The sequence below is a fragment of the Procambarus clarkii genome, chromosome 83 (genome assembly GCF_040958095.1).
Source record: "Procambarus clarkii isolate CNS0578487 chromosome 83, FALCON_Pclarkii_2.0, whole genome shotgun sequence".
Taxonomy (NCBI): domain Eukaryota; kingdom Metazoa; phylum Arthropoda; class Malacostraca; order Decapoda; family Cambaridae; genus Procambarus; species Procambarus clarkii.
Genome location: NC_091232.1, coordinates 10443736 through 10461776, shown reverse-complemented (window position 1 = coordinate 10461776; position 18041 = coordinate 10443736). Strand labels below are relative to the sequence as shown.

General features: G+C 35.0%; 2 protein-coding genes across 2 annotated transcripts; one reads left to right on the top strand and one right to left on the bottom strand.

The window, feature by feature from the left end:
- Positions 1-4258, top strand: LOC123768808 (uncharacterized). The gene is made up of 5 exons (XM_045759594.2): positions 1-267; positions 738-857; positions 1606-1785; positions 2942-3042; positions 3996-4258. The coding sequence occupies exons 1-5, from the start codon at positions 127-129 to the stop codon at positions 4120-4122; spliced, it is 669 nt and encodes a 222-aa protein (XP_045615550.2). The 5' UTR covers positions 1-126; the 3' UTR covers positions 4123-4258.
- Positions 4259-6459: 2201 nt separating this feature from the next.
- Positions 6460-17453, bottom strand: Cog6 (conserved oligomeric Golgi complex subunit 6). The gene is made up of 12 exons (XM_069316382.1): positions 17325-17453; positions 16353-16463; positions 15987-16150; positions 15159-15336; positions 14596-14765; positions 13461-13681; positions 12851-13029; positions 11157-11243; positions 9643-9783; positions 8450-8611; positions 7362-7520; positions 6460-7114 (listed from the first exon to the last, which is right to left on the bottom strand). The coding sequence occupies exons 1-12, from the start codon at positions 17436-17438 to the stop codon at positions 6887-6889; spliced, it is 1914 nt and encodes a 637-aa protein (XP_069172483.1). The 5' UTR covers positions 17439-17453; the 3' UTR covers positions 6460-6886.
- Positions 17454-18041: the final 588 nt, after the last annotated feature.

Below are 18041 nucleotides of genomic sequence, written 5' to 3'. Positions count from 1 at the left end.
CAACTTCAACTTCTTATTCTTCTTCTTCTAATTATTATTATTACTATAATTATTTTAATTATTATTTCATTATCATTACCATAATTCTTACGACCAACGAGGTCATTCCAGGTACCTCGTTGGGAGATGAAGCACGCGGGAGTCGTGTGTATGGCGGTGGCGACGCTGTGCTCAGTGACCTACACCGCGGCCAGCCACTCCGCGCCCTTTCTCCAAGATTCTGATCCTTCAAACATCCTCCAGAAGAGAGACTACAAGGTTTCTGAGGTAAGTGCCCTTCATTTGCGTTATGTATGTGTGTATATATATATATAGGCTACTAGGTACGACATATATATATATATATATATATATATATATATATATATATATATATATATATATATATATATATATATATATATATATATATATATATATATATATATATATATATATATATATATATATATATATATATATATATATATATATATATATATATATATATTAGTGATGCAACCCAAAACATTAGTCTAAATCCCGGCCCCTTCTGTAAGCTCTGGGAGCGTTGCCCTGGCCGATATTCAAACACTAAGATTAATTAATCCTTTGGCACTGTAATCCCTAACACAGTTGGTCTTCATATTACTGTGCACATCCTTGTTAAGTGAATGCCACACAGGGCAGCACTATGACTCTGACCATTTGGCACAGGCTACATGGCACTGACACCCTGACAAATGACCTTGCTACAGGACGTACCGGCAGCCCCTGCAGGTGAAGACGGGTTCTACTACTACTATTACCCTTTGGAGGAGAAGAAGGAGTCGATAAAGAAGTTGGGCAACGACCTCGATAAGTGCACCGGCGAGAAGGTGAGATGTAACTAGAGATGGTCAGGTGGGAGACACAGGGTCGTGGATGTTAGGGATATAATTAGTGATAATGGACGATAATGGATCTTGATTAGGTAATTGATCATGAGTCTTGGTTGAGTGGGATGAAACATGTGAGGCTAGTGGGTTGGGTGAGAAAATGGTTGGTTGAGCGGTGAAGCGTGGCCCTTGGTCGGTGGGGAAGGATGGATGGTAGGTATTGATAGGGGAAACAAAAACAAAAGTGGCTCAAGGTCGGATGCAGTCCAAGAGTTGCTTGGCAGGGAAGAGAAACTGGATAAAAGAGATAGACTGGGTCATAGATAAAGGGATAGACCGGGCCATGGATAAGGGGATAGACAGGGCCATGGATAAGGAGATAGACTAACCATGGATTAGGGCATAGACTGGGTCATGTATAAAGGAATAGATCGGGCCATGGATTAGGGGATAGACTGGACCATGGATAACGAAATAAACTGAGCCTTTGGTAAGGGAATAAACTGGCCTTGAATAAGAAACTAAACCGGGCTTTGGATAAGGGGGATAGACTAGACCTTTGATAAGGGGAATAGACTAGTATTTGCCTAAATTGGAGAGACAGTGTTGTTTATGAAAAACAGTGAGCATGGGTCAAGGGCAACTATTTACAAACTAAAAGTATTAAATTTAACTTTTGCTGGCGATTCACATGTAAATATTATGTTAAAAAAATCTGTTTATATATCACATGTTTCTAATTTTGCAGCTTCTCGCCCCTCTCATCATCATTTGCATCTTTCTGGGCATCATCGCCTTCAAGGACATTGGACTCGTACCCATTTTCCAAATTCCGCCCATTACCGTCCCTAAACTAACTATCCCAGACATCAAATTTCCAAAGGCCCGAGAGCTGTCCGAGTATGTTCCTTGGGATGCTGTTAACCAGGTGAGAGATAATGTATTGACTAGATATGCTGTAGTTATGTCTCATTAAAGGAATGAAGAAATGCATTGCTGATCTCATTTATTGTATTGTAGTATAAATTTTTTCCCCTTTATCTTACCACCAATTTACTCCCTTTCATTTTTTAAATTCCCTCTACATTCATGTACATACGATAGGCATGTACTTAGTAGATGGAACAGTATTAAATGCTGTTAATAGCTTTTATTCTGTACTACTGTACTGTACTGTATTTTTATTAAAGTTACTAATTAATTATCAAAAGAAATTGGAATGCTTACAGGGTTATATACTTTGTATCAAAAAACATTTAAAAGTTCCCAGATATCATTCGGAAGGCCAATATGAGAGCAGGAGTGAAGAATTTATGTATGTAATGGAATTTTACCTGACAAAATCCTTATAAATCATTTATTATATAATTTAATACTATTGCTATGTAGATGGAAGAAGTCTAAAAATCGTAACTTTTGAAGACAATTAATCACCAACTGTCAACACACAATGGAGTACACTCAAGAAACACATTTTAACATGTAACTGTCAGCATTTCTGTCATGTGCATTTTGCATGTGGTACTCACCTAGTTGCCTAGTTGTGCTTGTGGGGGTTGAGCTCTGGCTCTTTGGTCCCGCCTCTTAACTGTCAATCAACTAATGTACAGGTTCCTGAGCCGATTGGGCTCTATCATATCTACGCTTGAAACTGTGTATGGAGTCAGCCTCCACCACATCACTTCCTAATGCATTCCATTTGTCAACCACTCTGACACTGAAAAAATTCTTTCTAATATCTCTGGGGCTCATTTGGGCACTCAATTTCCACCTGTGTCCCCTAGTGCGTGTGCCCCTTGTGTTAAATCGTTTGTCATTATCTACCCTATCAATACCTCTGAGAATCTTGTATGTGGTGATCATGTTCCCTCTAACTCTTCTGTCTCTCAGTGACGTGAGGTTTAATTCCCGTAGTCTCTCCTCGTGGCTCATACCCCTCAGTTTGGGTACTAGTCTGGTGGCAAACCTTTGAACCTTTCCCAGTTTAGTCTTATGCTTGACTAAGCATAAAGTATTACGGTAGTGGTAGTGACGCTCAAGATACATACTCATGTGACAGTGATCATCAACATGTCAACTTGCAGATGACACTAGCAGTGACTGAGGCAGTGGAGAGTGAAGAGTGTTTACCACGCCTGATGTGTGAGTCAGGCAAGTATGCTACTAACTACACTACAGCTTTAAGGTAAGTATTCCTCCTCATGGAAGGATGCTGATGTGGCCTTAACAGTTACTGTAACTGATAGACCTGTCTTACATTACTCAGTTTAAATCGGTTTAAAACTGTTACTAGAATTACAAAATACCAATCTTGTACTTAGAACACAAAAGAGTCTTTATTAAACATATTACGTACAAATTGAAGGCAAAAAGGCTATTAAGAGGCATCTCATTATTTATATTAAGCCATTCTCCCTCAAATATCTCCATCCTATATATACCTAGAACTTTCCAATGCATTTATGTCTATGATTCTGCAAGTAACCTTGTTTCTCACATCTGAACCATATTTTTTTTTAATGTTTGTTTGTTTATTTTTTTTCCAAGTCTAAACTTTACCAATTTGCAATAGAATAGGAGAACAACAGTTAAAGTCTTCCATAGGTAATCTTGAACTGATATTTTCAGAATCTTATTTTACATAGTCTTTATCCATTTGTATTTTGTTATGCCTCACTTAACACCTTTCATAATGTAAATTTATTTTGCAAAATCATTTTAATATCTTGCATAGCCCAAGAAATAGTAGAGAAATGTAAAAATATATTATGGTCTTTCAAATTATATTAACTTGGCAATGAGACGATAACTTTTCACTCCGTGTTATTCAGGAAAACATTCTCATATGAAATAAAAACTAAATGTGATAAATCAGGAAGGTTATATATACAGTATAGCACTGTGTTAAAAGAATATTCAAGAGAACCTAAATATCATTCAGGAAACCACACCATGAGCAGTAAGACATTGTATCAGCTACATCAGCACATTACCCTTAACCAATCAACAAGTAGCATTGGTTGAATCATCTATAGCTCAAAATTAGACATTCTGATAAGTACCTAGAATATTTAAATGTTTATGCATAGTATTATGTTGCATTTACATCCTTAATTACTTTTAACAAATTTCTTCCAGTTTACTGGAGCTCTTCATACCACAAAGATTGAAAACCCACATGAAGATCCTCAAAGATTCTGCACTTGTGAAGAATGACTGCACTAGTTATAAGTGCAGCTATGCAGAGGAATACAATGAAACTTAAATGTGAGATTCTCAACACAAGAGGAAAAAGCTCTGTGACCACTGTTATGGATTAATTTGAGGTCACTGTTCTGGCATAATGACCTGTGTTCCCCGTAAAATTTACGTTGTGCATTGAGGTCATATATTTCTCTTTTCAGGGAATTTTTGTGCTCATGAATGTTGCAGGCAGAACTATAGTACAGTATTGTGAAAACTTCTCTTTTGGAATTACAGTAAAAGTATAAAACATTGAATAATGAGATACATTCCAGCACCTAACTTTGCCGAATAAAATGAAAACAATTAACCAATAAAAATGTAAGACATTCATCTTGGAATGAGTTCTTAAGTTTCAAAGAATGCCTCTTCACTTCATACTCACTGATATTTATTATAGTATTTATTTTGTTTAATAGCTATTTATGTGTACTATATAGTAATAATATATTATGTAACACTATAATTATGAATAATGTAGTTTTGCTTTAATGTAATAATATGTACATTTATTCAGAGATGGAAATGGGGGGATCGTATACCTACTTCTTAATTTTCCAGCATTTTATTTTTAGTTGTCAAGCATCTAGCAATTAAAATTACATTTGTTATAATTATGGATGATCCCTCACCATAAATCCTGGATACAGCCTTAGTGTATACCTAGTTGCCAAAGCCAGCATATACCCAATTCCTGAAACCCATTTCCATCACAGACAGTATTACTGTTCAACATATAATGACCAAGCCACACACCACAAGATGAAGAGACAACAACGTTTCAATCCATCCTGGATCATTATCAAGTCGATTGTGGATAATTCGGTCCAGGACGGACCGAAACGTCGTCATCTCTTCATCTTCTGGCGTGAACTTTGGTCATCATATCTTCCGCCACATTGTGACTCATTGTCTGCACTGTTTAACATATATTTTAATTTCACTGTTTACTGTACAGTTTGTTGTTGTGATTGTCAATTCATCTTTAAGGGGTGATATTTATACAGAAATACTGCACATGTATAATAAATTTGTTAATAGAAATATGTGACTTTTTAATTTGTTTGCTCAATATAAGGCAAGGAAAATAATATCAGTTTTCAAGAGCAAGAACCTTGAAGACAGCAGAAGGAAAGCAATTAAATGAAATTTTGTGGTGGAAGGCTAATGGTTTAAGACAGTTTTCTTCTGAATTACATACAATAGAAAATTGTGTCATTTCAATACATAATTTTGTATGGCCAAATATTTCTTATTTTCAATATTTTAAATTTTAAATTTCAATGTACAGGTACATTAAATATTGTAGTTATTAGGAAATTACTTTAGCCTATTTTAATTTTTTATAAATAATAAAGTGCCCAATTTGTTTTATGTAAGTACTACTATTAAATATTTTTTAGGCAATATATAATTTTCTGTGACAATCATCAATAGGAAGTTTAGGTTTGTTTAGAGAAAGAGTGTTAGGAAATCTGAAGATTATGTCAATTTAGTATGGCCAATATGGAAAAAGGTTAAGGAAACTGACCACTTTCACTTTCAATTTTGACAGTGTGGTGTCTGTTACTGTATAAGATAAACCTATCCATTTGTTTCTCCACGTATAATAAGGCCCAGTATATTACTGGAAGATATGTTAAGCTATAAAAGAACTAGGCTTCGAGATTAGGGGAATTTTCTTAAGGGCAGGTATTGCAATTTCATCCATAGTTCTTTGGAGTCCATAATATTATGATGATATAGGTATACCCAGCATAACGTCACTAATTTGCACTTGAGAAAATAATAAACTGTACAGCTACTTATTGGATATCAGAAACCACAGGATTGAGGGGTTAAAAGATTGTGAAGATGAGCAGCTACAGTATGGTGAACAAACATATATAATAGTGCACAATAAGTGTAAACTAACAATGTTGGGTGAAAGAAATTGGTTAGGAGGGAGCATATGAATACCATTTAGTTATCATACGGAGTAATTACTTAGTATCTAGCCTATGAAATTTAATGAGAAACTTCTTTAATTTAATTTAAACTTCTGGCTTAAAAATGCCATTCACGATTATATATGATGCTCACTGCACAATGATGTAAAATATTGCACATTCTTTACTACACTCACTCTTTGCTTCCTTTCACTATGTCACAACGTTAACCCACCTTCGTCTTGGCATTCTTTCCTATCCTCAAATTCACTAGAATACACTTTCCTCACCAGTCTATCATCATCCATTCATTCAACATGTCTAAACCATCTCAGGATGCTCTCCAGACTCTTGCTATTTATTGACATTTGCACTTCACACCTCACCATAACATTTACTTTCCAAACACCACACCTGCTTCTTCTTGTCTATTTTTTTGTATTATAACTCTTTAATTTTTCATGGCCACACCGCACCAGCATCTCAATAATAGATGAGAGTCGACCCCACTGCTCAATCATGCAAATTGAATTCATTTAGTCCTGTCTAATTGTTAATAACCAGAATTTTCATTGCAGCACCCAATTTACTTCCCTAACTGACTATGTTCTCAACTTTAATTGCATAAATTCATCTTTTTAGCAATCACACATCCCAGATATTGTATGTGGCATCAGGTGTAAGGAAACAGGTTAAAACAAGCTATTTTTAAGTAATACATAAAATGAACCTTTGAATACAGTATAACAGCAACATTTGATACCAAAACTATAACTTATAATACATAATTCAATTTAAAAAAAAAATATACCAAGAAATCCCCCACACACACAATTCAAAACTAGTTATAAAACACTTCTAAGATAGTAGAGTTTTCACAGTCTCTGGATCACGAGGAAGAAGGCAACTTGGATCATTGTAGCCATGGCTGGGGTCATGGACAATTACATAGAGCTTGGTATACACTGATGTTATGGCTTCTGCTGTTCGCTGCTGCAAGGTCCTACGGAAACTTGAGCTTAGGAGGAGACGTGTATGAGGGAGCATGAGATGATCAGGTGCTGCCAAGAAGCCATCAAGTTTAGTCTGAAAATAAAAGTCAATCTTAATTAAGGATCCCTAAGGTGTAGTCCAGAATAAAAATGCCTCAGTCAAATATGTAATTCATTGAAATGTGCCAATTTCCTTTTTAAGCTTGCAATATGCTAAAACACATACAATTTTACAGTTTACCTGAAATTCATCATGCTAAGCTTTCAGTTATGTCAAAAATATGAAAAATTGCAAGATGAAGGAGGGGTACAACTGCAACAGTATACATTTCTCAGCGTACCATGAAAGCCTGTATGGCAAGAGGTTGGCAGGCAGGGTTCTGCGAGAGTGGTGTGGTGGGATGAGTGATGAAGGGGTACATGCTGGCCACACCCACACTGTGACACACTCCACTGATCTGCTCCTGTGCCAGTGTATCCAGCTGGGCATCAATCTGGCCCTATACAAATTCCATCGAATTTTTAAACTGTAAATCACATTTAATTCATAAAAAAATCTCTCTTATTGTGAGCCAAACACTGCCATAAAGTTATTAACAAATGTTATTATATAATTCTTCATGTAATTTAGAAATACAAAATTACCAGTAATTTGAAAAATAAAAAATAAAGAATACATATTATATAATACAGAATACATATTATAATAATAATACATACATATTATAATAAAGAATACATATTATAAATACAGGTTTATTTACATTACTTTAATTTCTCTTAACTTCAATCACTTGAATTGTTAGATATTCAAACTTGGGTCTTAAAAATACAAATCTCTGATAATTGATGTGAATGAAACCCACATTATTGTAGATTGCATCTTATCTCTTTTAAGAATCAAAAATTGCTTTTTAATTTTTATTTGATGGTGCAGCCATTAAAAATTTAATAATGTCTCAATCAATGTTGTATTAATGCCTGTGAGTGGGGATAATATAGGTTTGAGACATCTATTTTAACACAAGACAAACTTTAACCAATGCATAACTCACAACTACTATACAATGCATTTATTTGTTTAGCATTTCTCTTAGTGCTTGACCACTAAGATCATATTTCATTCTTTATTTCAATGTGACCAACAGTCATATTGAAAACTAAGTGTCCTGCAACCTAAAAATCAATCACTTGAACATATCCACAAATGATTTGTGAGGGCAGAAGCACTCCAGGTTGTAATTCTGTTAACCATGTCGTGGTACAGTTGACTAAGACTGGGAACCTATGCACAGCTGGGAACATCCCGTGCGTTGGTTCGAACCCTTATCACGGCCCTTGTGGACTTGTTCATTTGATTTTTCACGTTATTGTGATTTCTGTGTGTATCAATCACTTGACCAAACCCCATGCTTCATTAATACTGTACCTGAATCATTTCTAATTTTTCTCCAGTAGCATGTAGGAGGGATAATGTTGAGTGCAGCTGATGGAAACAGTTTAGCAAGTAGACAGCAGATTCTACTGCTCCTAATCCCGAGGCACTCTCATTTATGGCATTTACCAGTGGATCAACTACACAGCTGACAATCTGTATAGGTACAAAAGTTAGGACAATTTTAAAATGTCAAAGAATAAATTACAATTATTAGTTGCATATTGAATGGATCATTATCAACTAATCAGTATTAATTTAAGAATAAATATTTAATTGCTTAGGCAGAAAGGTATATGAATGAAGCATGAATCTTCCAATGCCCCTCCTAAATGAAAAATTAAAGTGAACTGCATGTAAATAATCATCAAATATATGCTTTGAAGAATGAAAAAAGTAAATGAGACTGTTATGGCATTGAAAAAGGAATCTTTAAGAATAATCATTTACCATTTATCAATACCCAAAACAGGCTAATACAGGTACATATTAGGGACGAGGTATGTGAAGGTACATGCAAGAAGTGAATGACAGCAATTTAATAAAGGTGGCAATGTTATCTTATATCACTAACTTATAATGCAAAGTTGAAATTAATTTGGCTTGAAATATTGACAAATTTTTAATCATGAATATTTAATTTGCATGGTCTAGACCTGCAGTATTAATGAGTCCCAAATAAAGAGGTCTGGATCTTCTACTCGAGACCAATTGCAATGAGTTAGCTATATTGCAATGCACTTAGGCACTAGGAGACTCGAACTGCTGACCCCACAGCTGTGAGATGAAAGCTCTTCCACTGAGCTATTGAGAAGCCAAAATAGGAAAAATTTCAGAGGCAGCAAACTACTGCCCAAGTGAAATTTTATACTTTTCCCAGCTCCTATTTAAACACACAGGAATTTGTGATCCATGACCATGTCATATAAATTGTCAACCACACTAAAACATATTCTTTTCATATAACTTTTTATTGTACTTATAAAATATAAAATATTAATATAATTTTATAGTAGTTTGTAATGAAGAATGATAACAGTAATTTAAGGTTATTACTTTTTGGAGAGAGCTAAGAAAAAACAAAGGCAATAATATGAGCATTGTATACTGTGCTAAAAGCAACACATAAAATTACTGAACATATTTTGCATTACATCTTATTAAGATTTGTTTTATACTATTTTTACCTGCTTAAAGTCATGCTGAGCATCATCTGCTATAGTTGCTGCTGTAACTACTTCTGTGAGTAGCCCAAGCGTACGAGCAACACCAGGTGTTGGAGCCAGCACTTCTCCTGGGGGTTCAATGCGTTCACTGACATGGCTCACCTATGAACAAAGAACAAATAAAACTGGAAATATCCCAACACTTAGATAGAAATAACACACAGGTGTGAAATTTTACCTTTCGTACTCCTTTCCATAATTATTCTTTCAGATTTGACTGTCCCCAAACTTCTTTTTCTTGGTGTACACATATGGAATGTATATCCCTAAAGAGAAAATGTTCAAATCTCCTTAAAATTTTGAGGGCACACAAGAAGGTAAACAGCATACAAGGACAACCCTTCATTGTAGCCAAAATGTTGCTTTTGAAGGAGCTTTTTCCATGCCTAAATAACAAGGTTTCTTAACACTATCGCTCGCTTTGGACACCGATCACGTTCATTTTTGTTCTCCTGAGTCGCAGCCGTGGAGAGGACTTGCGTCCACTACAAAAAATATTTGTATAAAATTCATTTTTTATCCAATTGACCTCGGGATAGTTTCAAAATAAGCACCTTTAAAATGCGTACAATTTGATACAAAATGAAAGATGTAACACAAAACGTGATGTCAGAACACTTGAAAGATTATAAATACATTTTTGGGTCTAAATTTTAAATTTTAAAATATTTGTTAAAATTCTATTTATTGTGCTATTATTATGGGACTAGTTTTAAAATGTGCGCCTTTATATTGCGAACAATTTGATACCAAAACGAGTGATGTAACATGAAATTTTATGTCAGAACACTGGATATACAGTATATAAATAATTTTGATGACGAGTGTCCAAAATTAAAATATTTGTTAAAATTCCAGTTATTGCTCTACTATTATGGGACTAGTTTTAAAATGCGCACCTTTATTTTGCGAACAATTTGATACCAAAACGAGCGATGTAACATGATAATTGATGTTATCAAATTGAACGAGTATACACATTAGGTTATAGTGTGCAAATTGGGGCTCGTTCACAGGTAACTTTAGGCTTTGCTGCAGGGAGTCTCGCCAGGCTTTTGGACATTATATGCATATACATCTGCAGGGAATTTAATTGCGAACACAATGATACCAAAACGAATGATGTAGCACAAGAATTAAAGTGAGAAAACTGAAACGAGTATACACATTTAGGCGTCGCCGCACGATCGCCGCACCATTGGCCTCATGACATCAAAGTCTGCTGTGCGCGCATGGCGCCGGCGATACTGTTAAATATGGCATCTTTCATCAAATTCATTTATGTCCTACATCCTTGTCTTGCATCCATCAAAAAGTGGATGAATTTTCCAGGCAAGACTTTCCATAGGCCAACCCTGCTAGGAATATAGCACCAAATAAAACAAAACAAATAGACCTTAAGCAGTAGAATGATCTACCTCGTTGTAACCGAGGAGTCAAACTCCATTTATAAGTTCAAAGGCATTGCCCCTTACCTGGCTTTGTAAGGCAGATATAAACATCTTATGACTCAGCTGGTGAAGCTCATCCAGTGTTGCTACTAAGACACCAGCATTTGTTACCTGGAAGTACAAAGGAACAATAAAAATATACGGTAAAACTAGAGCATTGTGTAAAGTGAAACACTCATTTCAGAGCAGGTCCATCACATGCGTCCACAGCCCAAGTCCATATGGTCTATCCAGGACTCCTTTCATTCATCAAATTTGTTCCATACCATGATCAGGATCAAATTCAGTTTTTTATCTTTATAAATTATCTTTATTTAAAACAAAGAGAAGAGAAAGTTGTGAAGGGGTAATGAGAAACCCCTTCAATGACAGCAATGAGGAACCAGCTAGTACAGAATAGAACCAGCTATACAGAATAGTGAGCAATACCCTAAACATTTCCTGCAAGTGATAATCAGAAACGCAAAGAACACCAATTATTGCCCTGTGAACTATGAATAACAAATCAAAGGTACCACCAGTGGGTGGTAGCATCTGTCAAAACAACAGTCACTTCAAGTCCAGGCCACCCCAGCAAACTCAGAGAAGAGACATTAAAAAAGTGGTGAGAGCGGAAGCATCCAAGGAAGTGATCCAGAAAGGAATGTTTCACCATTTTCAACACCCAATTTTTGAGCTAAGGCCCATTGAATACTCCCAGAAACAACTAGCATCCATCTCAAGGCAATATAATCCCAAGAAAGAATTCAGGAAATCTTACATGAACAAGAGAATGAAATAAATGCACAGTGAAACAAAAACAGTGATTGAATATAATTTGTGAGTATGCTGGGAATATGGGAGAATATTTCAGGGTAGGTATTTTAAGAGCTGAAGCATAGATCCTTAGAACTGACTGGTCTAAAGGTATGAAGTTAGGGATAAGAAAATCATTAAAAATAGGACTGCATGGTAAACTTTACAGCACTCCATATTTATTACGTTTCTTTTAATAAGTTGGATATTTTCTAAACAACACTGTATGAATATCCCTACAAAATACTGGTAATCGGTATAATATACTTCAGCAAACTGAGTTAGAAAATCTCTAAATAAATAACTCTGAATTAGACAAATGTAGACAGCAGCAACAAGAATACAAATTACTGTATGTCTAAGAAATGAAAATAGTTAGTATCTAAACTAAAACTATATTGTTGGTTCATAAACACAAATCATATTCATTAACCAAATATGTTCACCGACATTTGGAGGAAACAATACTGTACCACTAAAAAGTATTATAGGCAATATTGCCAGAACAGGGACACCTTCAAGAGAAAAACTAGATAGCTTTCCTTCAAGTGTCAGACCAACCGGGCAGTGGGAGACATGTGGGCCTGCGGACTGCTCTAAGCAACAGCCTGTTGAACCAAGCTCTCACAAGTCAAGCCTGCACTGGGCCGAGAAGTAGAAGAACTCCCAGAACCCCCATCCAGCAGGTATCCAGCAGGTATAAGCAATATTTTGGAATGATGACAAAGTGATGCAAACATCATAAACAGTGTCATGCTAATGATATATTATGTTTTTTTTTTTTAATTGTCTTTATTTAAGTGTTAATGTGTTAGTCATAATTTAGATCTAAAATAATTAATGTATTAATGCAAGAAGAGTGAATTTCACATGGGTCATGATAAACATTATTCGAGTAAACTTTAACTATAATATTACAAGACCTGTAGGATGGTGTTATGGTAGAATCGTAAGAGGTTACTGATCTTGTACAACTGCACAGGTTTTTTGCCACCTTCTCTTCTTTGATCAGTCACTATCATTTGCTCAATTCGTGTCTTCAGAGGCCGACACACGCTTTCAGATATGCTTGCCACAGTAGATTGTGTCTGCTCTACAGGATCTAGAATTACATAATTACTCTTTTTCTTAAATTAATCTATATATTTTGCTATATTAGAAAAAGATACACTTTATTTTTAGTTGGATCAGAAATTATAACAAAACTAATGTCTTAAAATTGCTATAAAAGGAACTGTAGTTACATAAAATTTCTCAAGATAATTATATACAAGCGACCTTTATATAGCACATGCTTATACAGCACATTTTTAACATACTGTAATTCAATTTTAATTGACAACAATTTGAAATGCATATGCTATTGTTATATAGTATGCACTTTTAACAAGTTTTACTGATATCACTGCATATTTTTCTATTTCATCATTCATTACATAAAAAACAATCTTCTCCCACACCTGCATTAATTCCCCATAAAGAGTGGGAAAAGAATATTACTTACTGATGGACAGATTTTTATTATCAACTCACCAATATTTGAGCATTTAGCAAACAAGACCTGCGCAGCTTCTCTCTCAGATGGTAATGCCTGATGAACCCATGCCAGCATATCGCCGACATATCTTAAGGGGTCATGAGCCTGGAGTTCAATAGGGCGGGGAGCACCACCAGGTCCACCAATGGTAAGAGCATCTAAAAAACCCCGTACCAGCCATCCTCGTCGAACAACTATCCACTCTTCAACTACTAAACTGCAATCAAAGATACTGAATTAGTTTTCCACAAGGCGGGAATAAGACATTCTTTAGTAATCTAAAACTTCTCACACTCATTCAAAACAAGGAATAGAAGAGTAATAAAATACTGAAATACCATACCAGTTGATGGTGTAAAAACCAAGACAAGCTGCAATTTAAAACACATTGAGAAAACTACAGAGGAGGAGGAGGGGATATCTTACACAAGTCATTAGATTCCCGTCTTTTCCATGATGCTAGTGTTTAATGGCCAGTTAAAGGTAAACATATCTGATTATAAATTTTCACAGATACTTAATTATGCCAATGTTTTTCTTCAAGAAAGAGATTAGTTAAAACAATCTGAATCTCAAATATTTACCAAGTATTCATTATTTATATGTGAAACATACATATTTTAAATAAAAATCAAGATATATTACTTCAACATAAGTAGAAAAGAGGTAAGTATTAGGTAAATATTAACTGACATGTAATAATAAATATTACATGTCAATACATTTACCATTCATATACCTATATAAACAAATTACACATTTCCAATGCTAAACAGCCAATTTTGGAACAATTCTTTGTGAATAATGAATGGCTAAATAAATACTGTATTCTGTAATCAAATACATGTCAAACCCAATTAATTTATTAATAGCAGAAATTAGGAGTAAAGCTTAATTACAGAGAAGACTTTTAGTAAATTCTATCTTTCTTCTTTAAAATGTAGTGGCCTAAAAGTAAAAACATTACTGCAAATGAAAAAACTATGGACTTTCTAGTGGAACAAGTTTTTAAACATAAAAATTATATGCATTACACCTATGATGGTAACTGGAGTACAGTATAACACAAAACATATACCAATTAGAAGCAAAGCATCACTAGATCCATTTTCTTTACAAATATATACTGACTTGAAAAGAACTGGTCTTTCCTGAAGAGCAGCCAAGGCTTGAGTAAGCAATGGTGAAGGATCTGGCGAGCGACACTGGGATTGACACCAGCGGTACAGACGTTCCAGCCCGGCCTCACGACACACATTCATCTGTTCCATAACATCCAGAGCTGTTTTTTGGTGACCTGTCTAAAATATAAAACAATGATAATATTAGATTAATTGAGAGAGGCTAATGAAAGAAAGGATAATATATGATGGGAGCAAATACTGTATTTTCAGACACTTTGATAATGTCTTAACTTTAAATCACAAAAGTAAATCCCAAACTTTTGCTAAGATCAATATTTATTGTACTGTATGGATTTGTGAGCCCCTTGAGAGACCTTAATTAGATGAGGGTAGAAATAGCCTAACCTACTCCATCCTTTTGAAATATATTTCATTACCTCAATAAACTTACTTGAACCAAACAATTCAATTTATTTTTATAATACATAAAAACAAAAAACAAACTATGAACTAAGGTAGGTATATTGTAGTTCATCTATGGGAATATTCATTCATCAACGTTTTAGTTACCTGCAGTAAATATTTAGTATTGTTTCGAATCTTCTGTGTTTTCTCCAGTGCAGAAAAAAACTCCTGAGTGATGGGCGACTCCCTAGTTGAGCCCTTTATTACGGACACTTCTTCCAGTGTTAGTTGAAAGGTTCGCACAAAAGCATCAGCAACTTCTTCTTCCATATGCAATTTATTACTGAAGTAAAAATTCTTATATAAAAACAATACCATTATTTCTACATTTATTTTGTATTGTTACTTCCCAGAATTGCCCTTCTACAAGGTTATGGACCCCATTTACAATCTTATTCAACTATTTCAAATGTCTTCTAGGGTTAAATTATTTAAGAAACACTCAAGACATTTGACAATGATTACAAATAATGATTTTGCTATCATTGATAGTTATTCAGTTGCAGTACCTTGTCTAGTAGGTGGAGGAAAACACAAGGATTGCAAAAACTACTTGAATAATGACGATAAATACACTAATACAGAACATTACTATATCTAATACAAATATATGAGGATTTGCAGTAACACTTTTATTGAACATGAAATTTAGCACTTTCTTAGAGACCCCCAATCTCATACTATTGTTAGAATATCAAACAGGTCTCATATCTAATATCTAATTAGGTCTCTGTTTTTCCTCCCAGGCTATTTTTATTATAATACTTTGGTCATGTATAAAAGATCATGAAAAGAAAACAGTAAATGAATTAATATTATTTATGCTATATAGTACCAAATAGTATATAGTACCATTTTTACCTGTGTAAAAATGGTACTATATACCAAATAAAGATAAGTACAGTACAGGTAAAATGAATCACATCTTCTCACCTTTGATTTTGAAGTGAGGTTGTCTGATGAATTAGGTGACGAGTCTCAGACTTTGTTGACTGTAGTCTGCGCTTCATATCAACACAAACTTCATTCATTGAACTAACCTCTGTGTATATGTCATCAACTGCTTCCTTTACATCTCGGAGAGCATGAACAAATTCCTGAAAGAGGCATGCATATTATCAAAAATATTATCTTAATTTGAGGGAACAAGAATTATCTTGTACAAGTGAAACAAATTAAATTCAATCAACTCATTATCAATACAGTTGAATAAAACCAAAGGGGGATATGAATAAAGGCTCATTATAATATTAATGAATATTTATGTAACACTTCTAAGACTCCTCATTCCATACATACCTCACTAATTCCAACACTACGTTTCTCAATCTCGCCTCTGAGATTTCTGCGACTTCTCAGCGTATTCTCTGTGAAAAATGTTGACAACTCCTTCAGAGCATCAAGAGTATCCTGAAATATTGAATAAATAACTTAAGAGAAAAAATGAAGCCCCAAAACATAACAAAGTCATTTGATATATAATACTGCATACTAAACTCAGAAATGATTTACACCCATTTTTATACTGTTCCAAAATACTGCAGTGCTCTTTGGGCCTGTAATCCAAGTATTTACCTGAGGACCACTGCCTCTCTCTAGTGGCCATGACAGGGACAGAAATCTGGCAGCCTGTCAAAGGTCCCTTTATTATTCCTGAGAATATTTTTCAACTAGGTTTTGAACTGAAAGTAATGTTTTGGCATTTACAGAACACATCTTTGGGTTCAATTACAAACTCAAACTAGGGTGATAATAATAATTAATAATAATAATAATAATTCATTGTGTTGGGGGACAGGCATCCAGTGTGTATATACATATTAAGCTTATATCAAGGTACCCCCAAAGGTCAAACTACAAACCCTCCCCAGGATGCAACCCAACAACAAGCAAATCCTGGGTACCTATTTACACCTAGGTGAACAGGTGCATTAGGTGATAAGAAACGCACACAACCATTTCTGTCCCGCCCTGGATTAATACCCGGAATTCCTGATTGCGAGTCGAGAACGAACCAGACTGCACTACTGGGATCCAAATTAATTACCGCATTGCAAAGAGGTAGGGTTAAAAAGAAAAGCCTCAAATCTTATTTGAGTTACATTATCACTACTTTCTATCAACATAATCTAGCCAAACGAAAATAGCAGAAATCTATGTTAGGGTGTATAAGAACTGCCACTCTGGCAGGTGACGCCTCCCTACAGTGCGCTGCGGAACAGGATCTATGAGCCGCTTCCTACCCTATAAACAAGCAAAATTTAGAGTAACCTTGTCATTTTCGAGTCTGGTCTCAAGAATTTTGTTAATCTTCCTTGAGAGAGGGTTATTAGCAAGCTTTTCTCCACTTGCATTGTCAGTGGCTGCTTTCGTGTCACCTCCCATCTTGTTGACATCAATATATCCAGATCATGTTACGTTGTTCAACTCTTAAGTAATATATCTTTTATATAATAAGTACTATTTCTCGTCTTCTTTTTGTCTATTAATAATTTTTTTTTTATTTTATATGTAGGATAATACATAATAAGTATACTTTTTCGTTAGTATAATACAAATGTACACTTTTGTGCGATACATAGTTAAAACAAGTTTGGCATTTATTTTTGTTTTGAAACAGATTTAAAGGCCTTAAATAAACATAAACAAAGCTTTAAAAGGAAATTTAATGTCTTTAAAAGCTGGTTCAATTATTGTGCACCCCATACCCACCCTGTGCATAGTATTAGACCCGCCCCATACCCATTCTAAAGGTAGTAGAAGTAGATCTTGTACCCATCCTGTCGGTGATGATGGACATCTTACCCGGCCCCTCCTGGAACACTTATCACCTGAGGTTACAGGGAAGTTTATAGAATTTTAAACGTTTTTTGGCCGGTTCTTATGGTGGTGAGATGGGTGTCCGGTGCCGGCCCGATCCAGAGGTGCCGGCCCGATCCAGAGGTACCGGCCCGATCCAGAGGTGCCGGCCCGATCCAGAGGTGCCGG

What these genes read in the sequence shown, in the direction of transcription:
- LOC123768808 (XM_045759594.2), top strand. Translation starts at nt 127, where the DNA reads ATGAAGCACGCGGGAGTCGTGTGTATGGCGGTGGCGACGCTGTGCTCA. An exon ending in ATAAGTGCACCGGCGAGAAG is followed by an intron (nt 858 to 1,605) that starts GTGAGATGTAAC and finishes CTAATTTTGCAG; the next exon opens with CTTCTCGCCCCTCTCATCAT. An exon ending in CTTGGGATGCTGTTAACCAG is followed by an intron (nt 1,786 to 2,941) that starts GTGAGAGATAAT and finishes GTCAACTTGCAG; the next exon opens with ATGACACTAGCAGTGACTGA.
- Cog6 (XM_069316382.1), bottom strand. Translation starts at nt 17,438, where the DNA reads ATGGGAGGTGACACGAAAGCAGCCACTGACAATGCAAGTGGAGAAAAG. An exon ending in GTAGTGTTGGAATTAGTGAG is followed by an intron (nt 16,151 to 16,352) that starts GTATGTATGGAA and finishes TGCCTCTTTCAG; the next exon opens with GAATTTGTTCATGCTCTCCG. An exon ending in CTCAGCATGACTTTAAGCAG is followed by an intron (nt 8,612 to 9,642) that starts GTAAAAATAGTA and finishes GTACCTATACAG; the next exon opens with ATTGTCAGCTGTGTAGTTGA.